Source organism: Ranitomeya imitator, chromosome 2 (genome assembly GCF_032444005.1).
Source record: "Ranitomeya imitator isolate aRanImi1 chromosome 2, aRanImi1.pri, whole genome shotgun sequence".
Lineage (NCBI taxonomy): Eukaryota > Metazoa > Chordata > Amphibia > Anura > Dendrobatidae > Ranitomeya > Ranitomeya imitator.
In genome coordinates this window covers 646,394,133-646,417,267 of record NC_091283.1, presented here as the reverse complement: position 1 = coordinate 646,417,267, position 23,135 = coordinate 646,394,133, and the positions used below count along the sequence as shown (strand labels likewise).

At 44.8% G+C, this 23,135-nt stretch overlaps 1 protein-coding gene across 1 annotated transcript in view; it reads left to right on the top strand.

Moving 5' to 3' along the window:
* The window catches only part of LOC138665405 (zinc finger protein 585A-like), a 129,810-nt gene that overhangs the window by 40,729 nt on the left and 65,946 nt on the right, over positions 1-23,135 (top strand). The window contains exons 2-3 of the mRNA XM_069752852.1: positions 13,111-13,280; positions 14,663-14,789. Of these exons, the coding sequence (XP_069608953.1) occupies positions 13,140-13,280; positions 14,663-14,789 (268 nt within the window). The 5' untranslated portion in view covers positions 13,111-13,139. The remainder of the gene's footprint in view (positions 1-13,110; positions 13,281-14,662; positions 14,790-23,135) is intronic.

The following is a 23,135-nucleotide window of genomic DNA, read 5'->3' as shown; positions in this document are numbered from 1 at the left end:
GCAGAGTGCGACGTCTCTCAGTTGCTGGTTCGAAGCGTGGCACGGGATCGCGCTCGGTCTCACCACTCGACCGGTCACTCCCCAGACCCAAGGAGACCACAGACTAACCAATAACGGCTGAAACACTAGCAAGTGTGACACATACATAGTATGTGATCTCCACTTACCGTGTTTGGAGGGTGATCAGTCCTCGAGGTCAGCCACTACGGGTGTCGTCCACGGACGTCCAGGCATGGGTCCAGGGGGTCTCGGATCGCGGGCCACGCCCCACGTTGGTTGCGCCAAATTGTCGGGGTCGTCACGACAATACCCTTCATCCACCAGTCATTCCAAATCAGATTAGGAGCATGTTGGTACCGGATAACAATGAGTCAGACACAATGCTGGTTCAAACTCATTGCACGCTCGTGTGTAACGTCACAGCAACAACTGAACTTTATTTCCTGATACACAATATTACATGATCTATTGGGGGAAGGTGTGCAGAGGGCGGGGATAGGCAGGGGTTAAGCAATGTATCTAGTATTCAGTCCTTCTGATTGGCTCTGACATCATCTGATGAATCTTTCTTTGTCCATATCTTGTTAAGTTTCGAATTCCAGAGAAATGTTACTTGTCCTTTTGGAATGTGCAACTTGTTCCTTCAGCCTGAAAGTGGGGCAAAGGTGAATACTGGCAGCCATCTTAAATACAATTACATATGCATTTGGCAAGCAAAGGGAAAAACTTATTGTTTCACAGCATAAGAATATATATAAAAGTACAAAGAGTATAAAGACGTATATTTTTACCTTGACATAGTATATACCTGTATGTCATCTCCTCCTGTATATAGTATATACCTGTGTGTCATTGTCATGATATGTACTTTTGCCCTGTCCTGTATTTGAATAATATGCCATTTGATGTATGTAACTGTTCTCTGGGTTCTATTAGCTGTAATTTATGTATTTTCTTGTGCTGGGAGTTCACCTGTAACAATGTCTCCTTCCCCCAATACTTGCAGCTCTAAGCTATAATGTAATTAAGCTTTGTCAACATCACTAGTGGAGGAATAGCCATTCTTCCTCACAGCAGGTGGCTAGTCAAATGTACATACTACATAGACTACTTGGAGCCCACCAGTCTAGAATCTTCTGGTGGACCCAACCATTGAATAGAAGGTGTGACCCCTACCCCCCTTCATGGGCGGATCCCAGGAGCTCAGACAATCCATTCTTATTTTGAGATCAGATGTGAGTTGATCCTTAAAGGAGAAGGAGTGGGGATTCTTAGCTGAGGCAAGACCCCATGTCCATCTGTGACTGCGGAAGCGAATGGGGCGAGACTTGAGCTGAGGACATATCTCGTCGTTCGTGGGATTGTTTTGGGATCCCTTGGACTCGTGTGGACTATTGCTTTGTTAGCTGGCACAAGGATTATCGGGAGGTGCCCCCGAATCTGTTCCGTTGGACTAATTGTGGACTCTGTAGATCTACCTGCATGTGTTGTTCCAGCGTTCTTGATAATAAATCTGTTGAATCATCCCTCGGCCTGTTGTCCCTTCTTGCTCTGCCGTACACCCCGTCACAAACTGGTTGGCAGCAGAGGGATCAGAGCAGAAGGAATGGAGGACAATGGCCCAACATCGGGAACCAACACCGCAGAGTACAAGAACTGGACTTTGGGGAGCCTACAATCAAAGGCCCGTGAAGTAGGAGTCCGTTTTAAGGGACTCTCCAAGGAGTATCTTATTGAGGCTTTGGAAGGAGTTCGCATGCAAGATGACGCTGAGGAAGGATCCTCACAGCAAATGGAGGAAAGACTGCAGCCGGAGGTAAATACCCAAAAAAGTCAGTGGGTTGTGTGGTACGAGGAGGAGTTGGCATTGCTGGGAGAAGAGGCCACCATAGACGATAAGAGGGAGGCCATTCACAGAGCTCAGGAGAGGGAGGCCATTCACAGAGCCGAGGAGAGAGAGGCCATTCACAGAGGAGAGGGAGAGGGAGGCCATTCACAGAGCCAAGGAGAGGGAGGCCATTCACAGAGCCGAGGAGAGAGAGGCCATTCACAGAGCCGAGGAGAGGGAGAGGGAGGCCAATCACAGAGCTCAGGAGATGGCATTGCTGGAGAGGCAGATCTCTTTGGAAGCAGCTAGTAGCTCCAGACAGACTCTAACCCCAGCACCCACCATGAGGGAAATCCCCAGAGTGTCCCGCAAAGACTTCAAGCCCTTTAATGAGGCTGCAGGTGACATTGAGGGCTTCTTCCAGGACTTTGAGCATCAGTGTCGATTAATGGAAGTCCCGGAAAGGGACCGAGTCCGACATCTGGTGGGGCTCTTAGAGGGTGGAGCTGCCGCAGCCTATAGAGCTATGGACCCTCAGGGGAACTGTGAGTATGCGGAGATTAAACGAACTATTCTAGAACATTATGCTGTTACCCCAGACACTTACAGGACTCCGTTCCGTACTTTAGCCTGTGATGAGGAAGTGTCTTTCAAGATGTATGCCCACAGACTCAAACAAATATGTCATCGCTGGCTGGAGGCAGAGGAGGCCTTAACCTGGGAGACCTTCCTCCAGGTTATCCTAAAAGAGCAGTTTTACTTCAAGTGCCCTGCTGAGATCCGGGAATGGGTGCGTGAGAGGAGACCAGCCACTGTGGAGGAAGCTGCGGCTCTAGCTGATGAGGCTCTCACCATCAAGCCTCAGTGGAGGGTTCTGTTGGAGGATGGAGAGAGGCCTACCAGCTCCACAACACCGGTGGCCCCCTGTTCTTCTGTCCCTATTGTTCCCCGTTCCTCTAAGCCACCACCTCATGCTGATACCCGTGTAAATGTGCCTCCAGTTGCTTCTAATACGTTTTCTGGAATACGACGAGGAGAGGAAGTAGCAGAGCGCAGGTGTTATGGTTGTGGGCATCCGGGGCATCTGCAAGCCTCATGCCCAGCCAGCCCATGGAGGAGTCATCCTCAAAACCCTACAGCACCTTCAGGTGGGGGCTGGCCTCCAGGTTCCCTTACCCCTCGCCCAAGAGGACGCCTTGGATGGAGTGAGATCCAGCACAGATGCTATCGATGTGGGCAGCCGGGGCATCTGCAAGCCTCCTGCCCAGCTGTTCAAATGAGGATTGATCCTGTACCCAGAGTATATAACCTGGTGCACAGCCTAAAGACAAGAGGTGCTCAGGTAGGTTCCAACACCATACCATTCATAACAAAACCTGGCACTCAACTTTAATGTCTAAGGAGATATTTATTGATCAGCAACGAAAACGTTTCGGTCCTTAACAAACTGGACCTTCATCAGTCACGTGCTTTTTTAGCGTGTAGCTATGAGCAATGTGCTCCTATGAGTAGATATGGTATAGGAGTGACCGTCAGAAAGCAGACCATATGGCTGAGAGGGCAGAATCCTATCATGTGGTGGTGGCCGTCACGACGCGGTGTCCACCGCTAGTTCCAGACGTATTGCAGGGAGGACGCCCTTCAATACGTCTGGAACTAGCGGTGGACACCGCGTCGTGACGGCCACCACCACATGATAGGATTCTGCCCTCTCAGCCATATGGTCTGCTTTCTGACGGCCACTCCTATACCATATCTACTCATAGGAGCACATTGCTCATAGCTACACGCTAAAAAAGCACGTGACTGATGAAGGTCCAGTTTGTTAAGGACCGAAACGTTTTCGTTGCTGATCAATAAATATCTCCTTAGACATTAAAGTTGAGTGCCAGGTTTTGTTATGAATGATCCTGTACCCAGTCGTATTAATTATGTACAGCCAAGTGCCATGGAAGACGATGTGTCACCACTGCGTGAGGACTGGCCTTGTGCCTCACCCACCCATGTTGCACCACTAGGAGTTTATGGTGTGCGACCCGCAGCTATGACGACTTCTGCTAATCGAGGTAAGCACTTGCAGGAGGTCGTGCTGGATGGACAGAGACTTATTGGATTTTGTGACTCAGGGGCTTTCCTCACACTGGCTGATCCCCGAGTGGTTCGGCCTGAGGCAATCCATCGAGGACCTGGGATTGTCATTGAACTGGCTGGTGGACAATGGATGACTATTCCCACAGCCACTGTGGATCTGAACTTTGGTATTGGGGTCAGGCGATGTGTGGTTGGGATGATGGGTAGTCTGCCTGCAGATGTTCTCCTGGGCAATGATGTGGGAGAGCTACGATGCCAATTCGTGGCTGCATGAAGCCACATGTAAGTTACGCTCTGCCTGTGTGTACTTAACCAGCGACCTGTAGAGGTCCCTGGTACGTACACAAATTGGGAGGGGAAGGGATTGTCATGATATGTACTTTTGCCCTGTCCTCTATTTGAATAATATGCCATTTGATGTATGTAACTGTTCTCTGGGTTCTATTAGCTGTAATTTATGTATTTTCTTGTGCTGGGAGTTCACCTGTAACAATGTCTCCTTCCCCCAATACTTGCAGCTCTAAGCTATAATGTAATTAAGCTTTGTCAACATCACTAGTGGAGGAATAGCCATTCTTCCTCACAGCAGGTGGCTAGTCAAATGTACATACTACATAGACTACTTGGAGCCCACCAGTCTAGAATCTTCTGGTGGACCCAACGAATAGAAGGTGTGACCCCTACCCCCCTTCATGGGCGGATCCCAGGAGCTCAGACAATCCATTCTTAGCTGAGGCAAGACCCCATGTCCATCTGTGACTGCGGAAGCAAACGGGGCGAGACTTGAGCTGAGGACATATCTCGTCGTTCGTGGGATTGTTTTGGGATCCCTTGGACTCGTGTGGACTATTGCTTTGTTAGCTGGCACAAGGATTATCGGGAGGTGCCCCCGAATCTGTTACGTTGGACTAATTGTGGACTCTGTACATCTACCTGCATGTGTTGTTCCAGCGTTCTTGATAATAAATCTGTTGAATCATCCCTCGGCCTGTTGTCCCTTCTTGCTCTGCCGTACACCCCGTCACAGTCATCTCCCCTATATATAGTATATATCTGTGTGTCATCTCCTCCTGTATATAGTATATACCTGTATGTCATCTCCTATATATAGAATATACCTGTATGTCATCTCCTCCTGTATATAGTATATACCTGTAGGTCATCTGCTCCTGTATATAGTATATACCTGTGTGTCATCTCCTCCTGTATATAGTATATACCTGTTTGTCATCTCCTCCTGTATATAGTATGTACCTGTATGTCATCTCCTCCTCTATATAGTATATACCTGTGTGTCATCTCTCCTGTATATAGTATATACCTGTGTGTCATCTGCCCGTACATAGTGTATATCTGTATGTCATCTCCTCCTGTATTAGACCTCATTAAGAAAAAACAAGATCCAGCTCACCATGCCGACATTCCCAAGAGCTCGGAGCACGGAACCGCTGTGTCAGGGCGTGGACGAACAGGAAAGAGAAGGAGATCCAGCTCAACGATATAGTGAAAAATCCATAGTTTTATTTCACTTAATCATGATTAAGGGTGCTTAGTCACCGGAAACGCGTTGACTTTGGTTTTAATTTTTCTGTATGCTGATGTTTTATCCTTACACTATATTTTTGAAGTGAAATAAAACTATGGATTTTTCACTATATCGTTGAGCTGGATCTCCTTCTCTTTCCTATTAGACCTCGTTCACATGTTATTTGGTCAGAATTTTACCTCAGTATTCGTAAGCTAAATTGGCAGCCTGATAAATCCCCAGCCAACAGAAAGCCCTCCCCCCAGGCAGTATATATTAGCTCACACATACACATAATAGACAGGTCATGTGACTGACAGCTGCCGTATTTCCTATATGGTACATTTGTTGCTCTTGTAGTTTGTCTGCTTATTAATCAGATCTTTAATTTTGAAGGATAATACCAGACTTGTGTGTGTTTTAGGGCGAGTTTCATGTGTCAAGTTGTGTGTGTTGAGCTGCGTGTGGCGACATGCATGTAGCGACTTTTGTGAGATGAGTTTTGTGTGGCGACATGCATGTAGCAACTTTTTATGCGTCGAGTTGCATGTGACAGGTTAGTGTAGCAAGTTCTGTGCAGCAAGTTTTGCGCATGGCGAGTTTTGCGCATGGCGAGTTTTATGTGTGGTGCCTTTTGAGAATGTGCAAGTTTTGTGTGAGGCAACTTTTGCATGTGTTGCAACTTTTGTGCATGTGGCAATTTTTCCCGCGTGTGGCGAGTTTTCCATGAGGTGAGTTTTGCACGTGTGGCGAGTTTTGCGTGAGCCTAGTTTTGCATGTGGCGAGTTTTGCGCATGGCGAGTTTTGAGCGGCGACTTTTGTGTTTCGACTTTTATGTGGTGAGGTTGGTGTATGTGTGGTGATATGTGTTCAAGCACGTGGTAGTGTGTGGCGCATTTTGTGTGTGTGTTCATATCCCCGTGTGTGGTGAGTATCCCATGTCGGGGCACCACCTTAGCAACTGTATGGTATATTCTCTTTGGCGCCATCGCTCTCATTCTTTAAGTCCTCCTTGTTCACATCTAGCAGCTGTCAATTTGCCTCCAACACTTTTCCTTTCACTTTTTCCCCATTATGTAGATAGGGGCAAAATTGTTTGGTGAATTGGAAAGCGCAGGGTTAAAATTTCACCTCACAACATAGCCTATGACGCTCTCAGGGTCCAGACGTGTGACTGTGCAAAATTTTGTGGCTGTAGCTGCGACGGTTCAGATGCCAATCCCAGACATATACACACACACACACACATTCAGCTTTATATATTAGATTTAAAGAGTAACTTAACTTTTGGAAGATATCTTGTATGTTTTTAGTTCCATTCATTCAGAGTAGCTTAATGTCAGTCTAAAGTGGGCTCGGTATGGAGAAAGGGAATCATGGGGTGGGACCTGAGACCTCCACCGATTACCTCTGAGAAGTGCACAGCTTACGAGTCAGGATTATGACTTTCTACTCACTGCATCCACTGTGTGCTTTGTGTATGCTCTCCAGTCTCCTGAGCTGTGGTCATCTAGGAAGTCTTTGTTGCGACTAATGGGGGCCTCAGAATTGGGTGACCCACCAATCTGCTCAGAATTTGCATAAAACATTCAAGATTATCTAAATTTTTGGGATATCTTTTAAGCGGATATCGCAAGTTTGAAAGTTATTCCCTATGCAAGAGATAGGGAATAACTTTCCGATCACTGGGGGGTCTGACTGTCGTGGTCCCTACTGATACTGAGAACCAGGGCTCTGAAGGGCCCCAACTGAATAGAGCTTAGGTTGATCATTTACTCCATTCGCACTACTGCTCCATTTATTCTAATGGGAACACCGTAGATCAGTAGAGCGTTGCACTCCTCAATTTACGGCCCTACCATTAAAAGTGAATGGAGTGGTAGTGCAGATGATCGACCTCCGCTCCAGTTAGGGGGAATGATAGGGAATGACTTTCGAACATGAGACAAACACTTTAAGGAGCATTAACACTGCAGCCAATAGTGAGAAACCAACTATCGATCTATGTAACCAGGCTGTCACTCACCCAATTCATGAACAAAATGTTTTTTAACATAACGATTTTTAAGCTTACTGAATGGGAGTCTGTCACCCCAAAATGACAATTAGACTGCATAAAGATTTATATAGGGGAAGGTAGACCCTACAAAAATATTAACAGGTATATATAGTTTAGCGTAATATTTGCTTAACTCCTTAGGCTTCGTTCACATTGCATTAATGGCAATGCGCTGACGGCATCCGTTACATAGCAGCACTAACGCTATGTAATGGATGCATTAGCGCATCCATTGACTGCAATTATGTAGCGCATCACAAACACATGTCATAATTGGCATGCGTTAGCAATGTGCCGTCATTCTGTGACAGACCCTCGGACGCGGTCTGCAGCATTTCGGGGTCCGTCACTGCTAGCGCAGATGGAGCATCTGCACTTGCGCGATCGCATAACGCAATCTTTAAACGGACTGCCCTAACGCAATATGAACCCTGCCTTAGTGACAGAGCCAATTTGGTACTTAATGGCCAGACCAATTTTTACAATTCTGACCACTGTCAGTTTATGGGGTTATAACTCTGGAACGCTTTAACGGATCCCGGTGATTCTGAGATTGTTTTTTTCGTGACATATTGTACTTCATGTTAGTGGTAAAATGACTTGCGTTTATTTTTGAAAAAAAAAAAACGGAAATATGAAAAAAAATTTTGAAAGTTTTGTAATTTTCAAACTTTGAATTTTTATGCCCTTAAATCAAAGAGAGGAGTCACACAACATACTTAATAAATAACATTTCCCACATGTCTACCTTACATCAGCACAAATTTTTTTAAACAAAATTTTTGTTACGAAGTTATAAGGGTTAAAAGTTGACCAGCGATTTCTCATTTTTCCAACAAAATTTACAAAACCATTTTTTTACGGAGTATCTCAAATTTAAAGTGAGTTTGGGGGGTCAGTATAACAGAAAATACCCAAAAGTGACTCCATTCTAAAAACTGCACCCCTCAAGGTGCGCAAAACCATATTCAAGAAGTTTATTAACCCTTCAGGTGCTTCACGAGAGGTAAAGCAATGTGGAAGGAAAAAATTAACATTTTAGTTTTTTCACCAAAAATTTACCTTGGAACCAAATTTTTTTTTTTCACAAGGGTATCAGGAGAAGATGGGCCACAAAATTTGTTGTGCAATTTCTCCTGAGGACGCCGATACACCATTTGTGGGGAAAAGCCACTGTTTGGGTGCATGGCAGAGCTCAGAAAGGAGGGAGCACCGTTTGACTTTTTGAACGCCATGTTGCGTTTTGAGACCTCCTGATGTACCTAAACAGTGGAAACCCCCCAATTCTAACACCAACCCTAACCCCAACACACCCATAACCCTAACCCAACCCTAACCATAACCCTAACCCCAACACACCCCTACCCCTAATCCCATCTCTAGCCATAACCCTAACCACAAACCTAACCCCAACACACCTCTAACCCTAATCCCATCCATAACTCTAACAACAAACCTAACCCCAGCACCCCTCTAACCCTAATCCCAACCACAAAACAAACCGCAACACACCCATAACTGTAATCCCAACCTTAACCATAACCCTAACACACCCCTAATCCCAACCCTAGCTCTAACTTTAGCCCAACTCACTTTAGCCCAACTCTAACCCTAATGGAAAAATGGAAACAAATACATTTATTTTATTATGTTTACCTAACTAAGAGGGTGATAAAGGGGGGTTTGATTTACTATTTTTTTATTTTGATCACTGTGATAGGGTCTATCACAGTGATCAAAATGAACCAATATGAAAAATTTCCTATTGTTGACGGGTGCCGGCTGGCAGATCACTGCGCATGCTCCTGTCATTTTCTCCTGGAAGAAGACGCCGGCGGCCCGAGGGACTTCACGGGGGGTTGCAGGGACCATGGAAGTAATGGGGGTGACTGGGGCACCCTTTTTCTCTCTTCTCTGATGTGCAATCACATCAGATAATAATGGCGATCGCAACACCGGAGTCGGTAATCATGTTCTCTGGGGTCTCAACTACCCCCGCAGAAATTCCAACTCTGGAGGGCGCTATACACTTATTTCACAACTATGTTAAAAAGCAGCACTGTGGTTTAAGTACCCTTAACTGCCGCAGTTAAAAGGCATATCGGCGATCGTTAAGGGGTTAAAAAGACATTTAGTATGCAACTGAAGATACTTTTGTTTCCCCTTGGCGATAAAACTGTATATGCCTGAGCTATGTCTCCTAATCTCCTACAGTGCCTACAAGTAGTATTCAACCCCCTGCAGATTAAGCAGGTTTAATAAGATGCAAATAAGTTAGAGCCTTCAAATTTCAAACAAGAGCAGGATTTATTAACAGATGCATAAATCTTACAAACCAAAAAGTTTTGTTGCTCAGTTAAATTTTTATAAATTTTAAACATAAAAGTGTGCGTCAATTATTATTCAACCCCTAGGTTTAATATTTTGTGGAATAACCTTTGTTTGCAATTAAAGCTAATAATCGTCTTTTATAAGACCTGATCAGGCCGGCACAAGTCTCTGGAGTTATCTTGGCCCACTCCTCCATGCAGATCTTCTCCAAGTTATCTAGGTTCTTTGGGTGTCTCATGTGGACTTTAATCTTGAGCTCCTTCCACAAGTTTTCAATTGGGTTAAGGTCAGGAGACTGACTAGGCCACTGCAACACCTTGATTTTTTGCCTCTTGAACCAGGCCTTGGTTTTCTTGGCTGTGTGCTTTGGGTCGTTGTCTTGTTGGAAGATGAAATGACGACCCATCTTAAGATCCTTGATGGATGAGCGGAGGTTCTTGGCCGAAATCTCCAGGTAGGCCGTGCTATCCATCTTCCCATGGATGCGGACCAGATGGCCAGGCCCCTTGGCTGAGAAACAGCCCCACAGCATGATGCTGCCACCACCATGCTTGACTGTAGGGATGGTATTCTTGGTGTCGTATGCAGTGCCATCCAGTCTCCAAACGTCACGTGTGTGGTTGGCACCAAAGATCTCGATCTTGGTCTCATCAGACCAGAGAACCTTGAACCAGTCAGTCTCAGAGTCCTCCAAGTGATCATGAGCAAACTGTAGACGAGCCTTGACATGACGCTTTGAAAGTAAAGGTACCTTACGGGCTCGTCTGGAACGGAGACCATTGCGGTGGAGTACGTTACTTATGGTATTGACTGAAATCAATGTCCCCACTGCCATGAGATCTTCCCGAAGCTCCTTCCTTGTTGTCCTTGGGTTAGCCTTGTCTCTTCGGACAAGCCTGGCCTCGGCACGGGAGGAAACTTTCAAAGGCTGTCCAGGCCGTGGAAGGCTAACAGTAGTTCCATAAGCCTTCCACTTCCGGATGATGCTCCCAACAGTGGAGACAGGTAGGCCCAACTCCTTGGAAAAGGTTTTGTACCCCTTGCCAGCCTTGTGACCCTCCACGATCTTGTCTCTGATGGCCTTGGAATGCTCCTTTGTCTTTCCCATGTTGACCATGTATGAGTGCTGTTCACAAGTTTGGGGAGGGTCTTAAATAGTCAGAAAAGGCTGGAAAAAGAGATAATTAATCCAAACATGTGAAGCTCATTGTTCTTTGTGCCTGAACTACTTCTTAATACTTTAGGGGAACCAAACAGAATTCTGGTGGGTTGAGGGGTTGAATAATAAATGACCCTCTGAAAAGACTTTTCACAATTTAAAAAAAAAAATAAACAAAGAAATAACATTCTTTTTTGCTGCAGTGCATTTCACACTTCCAGGCTGATCTACAGTCCAAATGTCACAATGCCAAGTTAATTCCAAATGTGTAAACCTGCTAAATCTGCAGGGGGTTGAATACTACTTGTAGGCACTGTATATACAAGTGTATGCCGATTAATTGCCATTTTTGGGGTGAAAAACTCGCTCTTTAAATATCATCGGTCTCAGCAATACATTGTCTTATGTACACAAGTGCTGATGAAAACAATGCTTTTGTGCGCAGAATGATCATGTTAAAGGGAATCTGTCACCCCAAAAATCGTATATATGAGCTAAGCCCACCGGCATCAGGGGCTTATCTACAGCATTCTGTAATGCTGTAGATAAGCCCCCAATGTAACTTGAAAGGTAAGAAAAACAGGTTACATTCACCCGCTGCGGTCCGTGTCCGGCGCCGCCCATCTTCATACGATGACGTCCTCTTCTTATCTTCCTGCCGCGGCTCTGGCACAGGCGTACTTTGTCTTCCCTGTTGAGGGCAGAGCAAAGTACTGCAGTGCGCAGGTGTCGGGAAAGGTCAGAGAGGCCCAACGCCCGCACACTGCAGTACTTTGCTCTGCCCTCAACAGGCCAGACAAAGTACGCCTGTGCCAGAGCCGCGGCAGGAAGACAAGAAGAGGACGTTATTGTATGAAGATGGGAGGCCCTGGTCCGGACCGCGACGCCCATCGGACCCGGACCGCAGCGGAACTGCCCCTGGGTGAGTATGATATAACCTGTTTTTCTTACCTTTCAGGTTACATCTGGGGCTTATCTACAGCATTACAGAATGCTGTAGATAAGACCCTGATGCCGGTGGCCTTAGCTCATATACGATTTTTGAGGTGTTCTGTGCTCATGAAAGTGAGGCCACATCCTTTCTAAACAGGCTATTAAGCGACTGCCGATTGGCTCCATATAGCAGGTCTAGCAGTCATTTAAAGCCTAACTGGCCAACTGGTCAAGGTAAATGCACCTTATATCTAAGTACCTGCTCCATGATGGTTTTACACATCTACAACTCATCTCTGCTGATGTCCTTCTTCTCCAGTCATCTGCAGGACATCCCGAAACGGTGCCCTTAAAATTAATAATGTAATTATAATGCCGCCTGAATAAAAATAACCACCCATACTGTGCTCTAAATAAGCCCTACTCTGTGCCGCCAAAATAAATAATTGCCCATCACTGTGCTCCCTGCACAACAAATGACCCCACAGTGTCTCAGACTTGGTACATGGTCTCCACACTATTCTCTCCTGTAAAATATTCCAATCACACTGTCTGCTTTAGTGAAATGACAGCCACACTACTCCCTTATAGACCACACAGTCCTCCCCATTATGAATTATACCCACCACCACACCTTCCTCACTTATGAACTATGATCACTACACTGTCACTGTGCTATGCAGCCCCCTCTCCATACCGAGCTCCCCATACCACTCTATTCTCTATGCCAAGCACTCCCATGTCACCCCTTCTTCACGCTGAGCCCCCCATGAACCCTTTCTCAGCGCTGAGTCCTCTAATTTAACTCATGCCACCCCTTTGCCACGACGAGCCTCCCCATGTAATCCCTTCTCTACGCCGATCCCCCCCATGTCTCTATTTCTCCACATTGAGCCCCACCATTTCAACGCTTCTCCACGCTGAGTCCCCACATGCTACCTCTTTACCACGCTGAGCCCCCAGCTGCTTTTAATTTGCATAAAAAACATAGCAAAAATGCAACATGTGAACATAGCCTTACATTGACTTATGGATCATTTAAGAGGACATGTAAGTAAGTGGAAAGGTTGTAGAAGCTGAAAATATAGTAAAATGATAACAACGCTTATTATTGCCTGAGTTTTATTGATTATCCAGCTATGTTGCTTACACTAAGATATAAAATAGAATTTTTGCTTTCACAGTAAAATGGACACAGCAGAAGAGATACCCCATGAGCCTTTCTCCGGCAGTGAGATTGTATTTCAGTAATTGGAAAAACAAAATTTGCTCATCAAACACAGTGAAGATGCAAAGCATGGATACAGTGAAGTTCCTAAACTGCACCTCCAATGTTTGTCATCTGAATGGAGAGGTACGTGACAATGTTACCTTCTTAGAGAAATAGTATCTGAATTTCTAGGAAATTAAAAAAAAAAAAAAAAAAAATTTACTACTGAATAAAGGGCTGATGAAGCCTCGCTTTAGGCAATCTATAGTGGTACAGTGGATATTGCTTAATTCAGTGGTAAAAATGGTGAACAACCAAAATACTGTTTCGAACATAGAACCCGGGCTTACTTGTGTGGTTTGCACAACATATATTGTAGGTTCATTGATTGTGGTTCCAATACTCTTTAATGAAAATATGTTCACAGCCATATCTGTGGACATCTCCAAGCAATTGTTTGATCAGTACAAGCCACACTGGTGAAACGGTTTTGTTTTTTTGTGAGCCACCCTGTATTTGTTTTCTGAAGGTGTCTCCCACTAGCATTGTCATTTTAGATTCCAGTGCCACTATGAGCCCCAAGCTTGGACAACCTCTTTAATGCTTATATACTGTAGGTAGATGATATCTTTCTTCGTTGTAGCTCATAATTATTTTACTCAGTAAACCTCTTAATCTTGAACTTCATTTTTATGAGGTTTCTGATGTAATTGATCTCAGGAGCTTTTTAAAATCTAAATGTTGAACTTTTTCTGTTTTGTCATGTTTTAAAGGGTTGCCCACTTTTATTTTTGAAGGATTCTGAATGTAAAAAAAAAAAAGTCCTCATGTTAGCGATCACTGCTGCTTCTGTCTCAATACTTCTTGGGTTTATTGTTTGTCTCCACTCTCTGTTTCTTCTCGACACGCAGGAAAGGACTGCTCAGCCAATCACTGGTCGCTGGGCTGATCTGCCTCAGCCAGGGGTTGGCGATGGGTCATTTCTTGAGTGTTTGGAGAGTCCAGAATATAAAGACCATTAGGGCACCCAAAAAAGAGTGGACAACCTGAGTTATAGATTTTTGATGAGTTACAGAATTAATTTAATTGAGTTACAGAATTAATTTAATTGGCTTCTGACCATTTTTATGTTGTGGCTGTGCTTATCTTAGGCTTCTTTCACACTTCCTTCGGCAGGTGGCTGTCAGAATACTGTCCATCCCAGCTTGAAATACTGTAAAAAAGCAGCACTGCGTAATCCTGTCCAAACGACATCAGCCGGAAAGTCAAGGACCTAACATTGCGAGAGCATGCATTGTCAGACTTAGACCCACCAGCCCCAAACTCGTGTGTAGAGAATGGGAGTATTATAGCCCTCCAGCTGGTAGATTAATAAATCATTTTTATCTGTCGTCTGGAGTGTTGCGACACCCCCTTTTCTATACATGAGCTTGAACATACTGTGAGACTGCGATTGCGTCTTCCCATAAAACCAGAAGAGTGACTGTAGGGACAATAACCTTCATCGCAGACTTTTTATGTTCCAGGTACAGTTTACATTTGATGAAGTTGCGATTTACTTTTCCAAGGACGAGTGGGACTGTTTAAGTGATGAACAAAAAGACTTGTATAGGGAGGTGATGATGGAGAACTATCAGACTCTCCTATCTCTAGGTAAGGCAATACTTTTCAGATCATCCAGTCTGACGTATCTTGGTATATTCAGCCCTCCTCTGATTTCCATGTGTTCCTATATTGTGTGGTTATGTTGATTTGTTATTTTTTTGTAAATTAAATGAAATAAAATGACTTTCCTTCTTGTCGAGTGATGTAGGACCTTCCATGACTCAATAGCTTTCAGTTCTTTCACCACATACTGTCCTATAAGTTGTGTTTGTTTAGATTTACTGCATATTTACAAGACTGATCTCATGACTGGTAGGTGAGGACTGGACCTGGTCCTTCCGCACACACCAAGTGTGGTCCCACACACCTGGTCCTTCCCCACACACTTAGTGTGGTCCCACACACCTGGTCCTTCCCCACGCACTAAGTGTGGTCCCACACACCTGGTCCTTCCCCACACACTAAGTGTGGTCCCACACACCTGGTCCTTCCCCACACACTGTGTGGTCCCACACACCTGATCCTTCCCCACGCACTAAGTGTGGCCCCACACACCTGGTCCTTCCCAACACACTAAGTGTGGTCCCACACACCTGGTCCTTCCCCACGCACTAAGTGTGGTCCCACACACCTGGTCCTTCCCCACGCACTAAGTGTGGTCCCACACACCTGGTCCTTCCCCACACACTAAGTGTGGTCCCACTTTATGGGTTGAGGGATATTGGCATGCAACATGGTAATCCTAACAACCCTCCACAGCCCCTCCTGCTGTGAAATTGCTAAATCACGCACGTTGTCACCAGATCTTGCTCCTTGTAGTAACCGAGCGCTGCCACATAGTTTACTAAGCAATGACCGACCGGTAACACCTTTAGAGCGGTTGCCGTTCGGTCACCTCATTGAAATTTATGTGGCAGCACTGGATTAGTGCAAAGAGTGAGATTTTGCATGCTAAGATCCAACAACCCGGAAGCTTGGGCCTGACTTTTGCTAAAAATATCCTTTCGGGCGGCATGAGGAGTGTTCTGCGTACTTTTGTCAATAACTTGTGTTGCGAAAAAAATCACTAGTTGGGTGCTGCCTACACTTCTTTAAGGGCAGCCAAAGGCTGGTGATACGTGCTTTTTAACAACTTTATTAAATTAAAAACAGATGATAATCTTATCAAATCCCATAGATCATTAGAAAGCCCACTCACCCATACTTGCAGATATCCTCCCTTCTTCCGCAGGTGCACGGTCTTCTCTTTGAAGTGTGACAATTTTCATACTACAAATGTTTTCAGAGCTTCAACCTTATTCTAAACATCAAATCCATACCCAATGCGTTTCGAACAATTTAATGTCCTTAATCATGGCCGTATAAGTAAGGACCTGGCGCCATAAGTAGGTACATGTAATTGATCAAAATGCATTGGATATTGATTTGATGTTTTATTGATATTTATGATTAAGTTGAAGCATGGAGAGTGGTTGCGACCATGTTCTGGACTAAAGGTTGCTGCTTCAAGTGAGTTAACCTTAAACAAGAGTGGGAGATAGCAATTTGCAAGGCAGTGGAGGCATCTTGTTAGTGATAAAGGTAAAGCTGTCGATTTAGGCACCTCTAATATTGTGCTATCTATCCGGATGAATGTCTGTTCCTACCCAGTAGAATTCAGTGGCCTGACCTTTCCCCTATTACTGCAAAAATATCTATGGTAAATGGCTAACTCATCCTTCTTTAACTTTTTTCCAGGTTTAGTTGAAATACAGTGCATTTTCTAAAATTCTTCAAATTTCATATGGTTTTATTTTAAAAGAACAAGTGACGACCACCTTATGTGACCGACATTGTGTTGAATATTTTCAGATCAGTGTGGTGTATGTTATGCCAAAATTTCAATAAATACATATTTCATGACATCTTGTTTTTTTCTAGAGTGTGATTTATGTTACATATGTTGTTTGTTGTGAGTATCTAGAAATTAGGATCTTATTGCAAAAAAGTACAGGGGTTATAGAGTCTACAATGAGACCCCCACCCCCGGATGCCGCAACTTCCAGGGTTGCATTTTTTTTTTCAATGAGGAAAAATGAAACCACAACAATGATGTTCTAGGTACCACTTCTTTGGGAAAACACTTGCCTACAGACCGCTTTGTGATTAGAGGGTACTTCTGCGATATCTAAGTGCTGATGTTACCAACATGGTGGTTGCTATCTCCTAATTATGATGTAATGGGACACTGTGATGGTATAGCAGAACCATGAAGTGGTTAGCGGTCAACGTAAAAGCTGGTAAAAATAGGAATAGATCTTTTGAAGGATGAAGAAAAAATTTTCAAAGGTATATTGGGGTATATATTTTGCATTTATTCCCTGATGGTAGCTGATCTTCCTTTTAGATTTCAAATGGGTGTCTCACACATAAAGCCATGCAATATTCACTATAGCTTGCACCTGATCTTTTTATTCATATAGTATATACATATACAGTATCTTACAAAAGTGAATACACCCCTCACATTTTGGTCAATATTTTTCTATATCTTTTCAATGGGACAACACTGAAGATACAATACTTTGATACAATGTACAGAAGTCAGTGTACAGCTTGTATAACAGTGTAAATTTGATGCCCTCTAAATAACCAAACACACAGTCATCAATGTCTAAACTGCTGGCAACTAAACGAGGACACCCCTAAGTGAAAATGGCCAAATTGTGTCCATAAGCCATTTTCCCTCCACGGCGTCATGTGACTCATTTGAGTTACAAGGTCTCAAGTGTGAATGGGAAGCAGGTGTGTTAATTTTGGTGTTATCGCTTTCTCATACGCGTCGCTGGGAGTTGGATATGGCACCTCATGACAAAGAACTCTCTCAAAATCTGAAAAAAAGAATTATTTCTCTACATAAAGATATATTAGGCTATAAGAAGATTGCTAGTACCCTGAGCTGCAGCACGGTGGCCAAGACCATGCAGCAGTTTAAAGGGAATCTGTCACCTAATTTTGCCACCGCCATTAGGGGCTTATCTACAGCATTCTGTAATGCTGTAGATAAGCTCCCGATGTAACCTGAAAGATAAGAAAAACAAGTTAGATTATACTCAACCAGAGGCGGTCCGGTGTGGTCCGGTCCGATGGGTGTCGCAGGTTCGGGTCCGGCGCCTCCCATCTTCATGTGATGACGTCATCCTCCTTGCTTCTGTCGCGGCTCCTGTTGAGGGCAGAGAAAAGTACTGCAGTGCGCAGGCGCCAGGAAAGGTCAGAGAAGCCTGGCGCCTGCGCACTGCAGTACTTCACGCTGCCCTCAACAGGGCAAATCAGTACGCCTGCGCAGGAGCCGCGACAAAAGCAAGGAAGAGAACGTCATGTCATGAAGATAGGAGGCGCCGGACCCGGACCTGCGACGTCCATCGGACCCGGACCGCCCCTGGGTGAGTATAATCTAACTTGTTTTTCTTATCTTTCAGGATACATTGGGGGCTTATCTACAGCATTACAGAATGCTGTAGATAAGCCTCTAATGGCGGTGGCCGCAGTTTATAGTGGCAAAATGAAGTGACATATTCCCTTTAACCCCTTCATGACCCAGCCTATTTTGACCTTAATGACCTGGCCGTTTTTTGCAATTCTGACCAGTGTCCCTTTATGAGGTAATAACTCAGGAACGCTTCGGCAAATCCTAGTGGTTCTGAGATTGTTTTTTCGTGACATATTGGGCTTCATGTTAGTGGTAAATTTAGGTCAATAATTGTTGCGTTTATTTGTGAAAAAAATGGAAATTTGGCTAAAATTTTGAAAATTTCGCAATTTTCAAATTTTGAATTTTTATTCTGTTAAATGAGAGAGTTATGTGACACAAAATAGTTAATAAATAACATTTCCCACATGTCTACTTTACATCAGCACAATTTTGGAAACATTTTTTTTTTTGCTAGGAAGTTATAAGGGTTAAAAGTTGACCAGCGATTTCTCATTTTTACAGCAAAATTTACAAAACCATTTTTTTTTAGGGACCACCTCACATTTGAAGTCAGTTTGAGGGGTCTATATGGCTGAAAATACCCAAAAGTGACACCATTCTAAAAACTGCACCCCTCAAGGTGCTCAAAACCACATTCAAGAAGTTTATTAACCCTTCAGGTGGTTCACAGCAGCAGAAGCAACATGGAAGGAAAAAATGAACATTTAACTTTTTAGTCACAAAAATGATCTTTTAGCAACAATTTTTTTTATTTTCCCAAGGGTAAAAAGATAAACTGGACCCCAAAAGTTATTGTACAATTTGTCCTGACTTGAGTACGCCGATACCCCATATGTGGGGGAGGACTACTGTTTGGGCGCACGACAGGGCTCGGAAGGGAAGGAGCGCCATTTGACTTTTTCAATTAAAAATTGGCTCCAATCTTTAGCAGACACCATGTCGCGTTTGGAGAGCCCCTGTGTGCCTAAACATTGGAGCTCCCCCACATGTGACCCCATTTTGGAAACTAGACCCCCAAGGAACTTATCTAGATTCATAGTGAGCACATGAAACCCCCAGGTGCTTCACAAATTGATCCGTAACAATGAAAAAGTACTTTTTTTTTCACAAAAAAATTATTTTGGCCTCAATTTGTTCATTTCCAGATGGGTAACAAGATAAAATGTATCCTAAAATTTATTGGGCAATTACTCCTGAGTACAGTGATACCTCACATGTGGGGGCAAACCACTGTTTGGGCAGACGGCCGGGCTTGGAAGGGAAGGAGCGCCATTTGACTTTTTGAATGAAAAATTAGCTCCAGTCGTTAGCTGACACCATGGCGCGTTTGGAGAGCTCCTGTGTGCCTAAACATTTGAGCTCCCCCACATGTGACCCCATTTTGGAAACTAGACCTCCCATGGAACTAACCTAGATGTGCCGTGACCACTTTAAACCCCCAAGTGCTTCACAGAAGTTTATAACGCAGAGCCAAAAATATCATTTTTCTTTCCTCAAAAAATATTTTTTAGCCCGCAATTTCTTATTTTCACAAGAGTAACAGGAGAAATTGGACCCCAAAAGTTGTTGTCCAGTTTGTCCTGAGTATGCTGATACCCCATATATGGGGGGGAACCACTGTTTGGGCACACGTCGGGGCTCAGAAGGGAAGTAGTGACGTTTTGGAATGCAGACTTTGATGGAATGGTCTGCGGGCATCATGTTACGTTTGCAGAGCCACTGATGTGCCTAAACAGTAGAAACCCCCCACAAGTGACCCCATTTTGAAAACTAGACCTCCCAAGGAACTTATCTAGATATGTGGTGAGCACTTTGAACCCCCAAGTGCTTCACAGAAGTTTACAACGCAGAGCCGTGAAAATAAAAAAATAATTTTTCTTTCCTCAAAATGATGTTTTAGCAAGCTATTTTTTATTTTCACAAGGGTAACAGGAGAAATTGGACCCCAATAATTGTTGCCCAGTTTGTCCTGAGTACAATGATACCCCATATATGGGGGAAACCACTGATTGGGCACACGTCGGGGCTCGGAAGGGAAGTAGTGGCGTTTTGAAATGCAGACTTTGATGGAATGGTCTGCGGGCGTCATGTTGCATTTGCAGAGCCCCTGATGTGCCTAAACAGTAAAAAAAAAAACACAAGTGACCCTATTTTGGAAACTAGACCCCCAAAGGAACTTATCTAGATATGTGGTGAGCACTTTGAACCCCCAAGTGCTTCACAGAAGTTTATAACGCAGAGCCGTGAAAATAAAAAAATAATTTTTCTTTCCTCAAAAATGATGTTTTAGCAAGCAGTTTTTTATTTTCACAAGGGAAGCAGGAGAAATTGGACCCCAATAGTTGTTGCCCAGTTTGTCCCGAGTATGCTGGTACTCCATATGTGGGGGTAAACCACTGTTTTGGTGCACATCGGGGCTCGGAAGGGAGGGAGCACCATTTGACTTTTTGAACGCAAGATTGGCTGGAATCAGTTGCGGCACCATGTTGCGTTTGGAGACCCCTGATGTGCCTAAACAGTGGAAAACCCTCAATTCTAACTCCAATACTAACCCCAACACACCCCTAACCCTTATCTCAACAGTAGCCATAACCCTAATCACAACCCTAACCCCAACACACCCCTAACCACAGCCCTAACCCCAACACACCCCTAACCCTAATCCAAACCCTAGCCATAATCCTAATCCTAATCCAAACCCTAACCCCAACACACCCCTAACCACAACCCTAACCCCAACACACCCCTAACCATAACCCTAACCACAAGCCTAATCTTAACCCTATTTCCAACCCTAGTCCTAATTCCAACCCTAACTCTAATTCCAACCCTAACCCTAAGGCTATGTGCCCACGTTGCAGATTCGTGTGAGATTTTTCTGCACCATTTTTGAAAAATCCGCAGGTAAAAGTCACTGTGTTTTACCTGCGGATTTACCGTGGATTTCCAGTGTTTTTTGTGCAGATTTCACCTGCGGATTCCTATTGAGGAACAGGTGTAAAACGCTGTGGAATCCGCACAAAGAATTGACATGCTGCAGAAAATACAACACAGCGTTCCCGCGCGGTATTTTCCGCACCATAGGCACAGCGGATTTGGTTTTCCATAGGCTTACATGGAACTGTAAAGCTGATGGAAAACTGCTACGAATCCGCAGCGGCCAATCTGCTGCGGATCCGCAGCCAAATCCGCACCGTGTGCACATAGCCTAATTCTAAGGGTATGTGCACACGATGCGGAAAAGCTGCGGATCCACAGCGTTTCCCATGAGTTTACAGAAAACGCTGCACACATGCTGCGGAAAAAACTGTGCGGAAACGCAACAGTTTACATTCCGCACATTTCACTTCTTTCTGCGGATTCCGCAGCGGTTTTACAACTGCTCCAATAGAAAACCGCAGTGAAATCCGCAGAAAAACCGTGGTAAATCCACGATAAATCCGCAGCGGTTTTGCACTGCGGATTTATAAAAACAGCTGCGGAGAAATCTGCAGAGTACCAGAATAAGTGTGCACATTCCCTAACCCTTGTTCTAACTGTAGTGGAAAAAAAATATATATATTTTCTTTATTTTATTATTGTCCCTACCTATGGGGGTGATAAAGGGGGGGTTCGTTTACTTTTTTCAAAATTTTGATTACTGTGATAGGTTTTATCACAGTGATCAAAATGTACATGGAACGAATCTGCCGGCCGGCAGATTCGGCGGGCGCACTGCGCATGCGCCCGTCATTTTGGAAGATGGCGGCGCCCATGAAGACGGACGGACACCGGGAGCCTCGGTAAGTATGAGGGGGGGGGGAGATCGGGGCACGGGGGGGGGGGGGCGTTGGAGCACGGGGGAGCGGACAGGAGGACGGGGGAGCAAACAGGGCGACGGAGGGGAGCGGACCACAGAACGGAGGACTGGGGGGGAGATCGGTGTTTCCAGCCATGGCCGATGATATTGCAGCATCGGCCATGGCTGGATTGTAATATTTCACCAGTTTTTTAGGTGAAATATTACAAATTGCTCTGATTGGCAGTTTCACTTTCAACAGCCAATCAGAGCGATCGTAGCCACGGGGGGGTGAAGCCACCCCCCCCTGGGCTAAAGTACCACTCCCCCTGTCCCTGCAGATCGGGTGAAATTGGAGTTAACCCTTTCACCCGATCTGCAGGGACGCGATCCCTCCATGACGCCACATAGGCGTCACAGGTCGGATTGGCACCGACTTTCATGATGCCTACGTGGCGTCAGAGGTCGGGAAGGGGTTAATAAGACTGGATCCACTCAGAATTGGCCTCACCATGGTCGACCAAAGAAGTTGGGTGCACGTGTTCAGCGTCATATCCAGAGGTTGTCTTTTCATAATAGACGTATGAGTGCTGCCAGCATTGCTGCAGAGGTTAAAGGGCTAGGGGAGTCAACCTGTCAGTGCTCAGACCATATGCCACACACTGCATCAAATTGGTCTGCATGGCTGTGGTCTGAAAAGGAAGCCTCTTCTAAGATGATGCACAAGAAAGCCTGCAAACAGCTTGATGAAGACAAGCAGACTAAGGACATAGGGTACTGGAACCATGTCCTGTGGTTTTATGAGACCAAGATACATTTATTTGGTTCAGAAAGTGTCAATTGTATGTGGTGGCAAACAGGTGAGGAGTAAAAAGACAATTGTCTCACCTACAGTCAAGCATGTTGGTGGGAGTGTCGTGGTTTGGGGCTGCATGAGTGCTGCCGACTCTGGGGAGCGTTCATTGAAAGAACCATGAATGCCAAAATGTACTGTGATATACTGAAGTAGAGCATGATCCCCTCCCTTGAAAACTGCTGCAGGGCAGTATTCCAACTTTATAATGACCCCAAACACACCTCCAAGACGACCACTGCCTTGCTGAAGAAACTGAAGGTAAAGGTGCTGGTCTGGCCAAGCATGTCT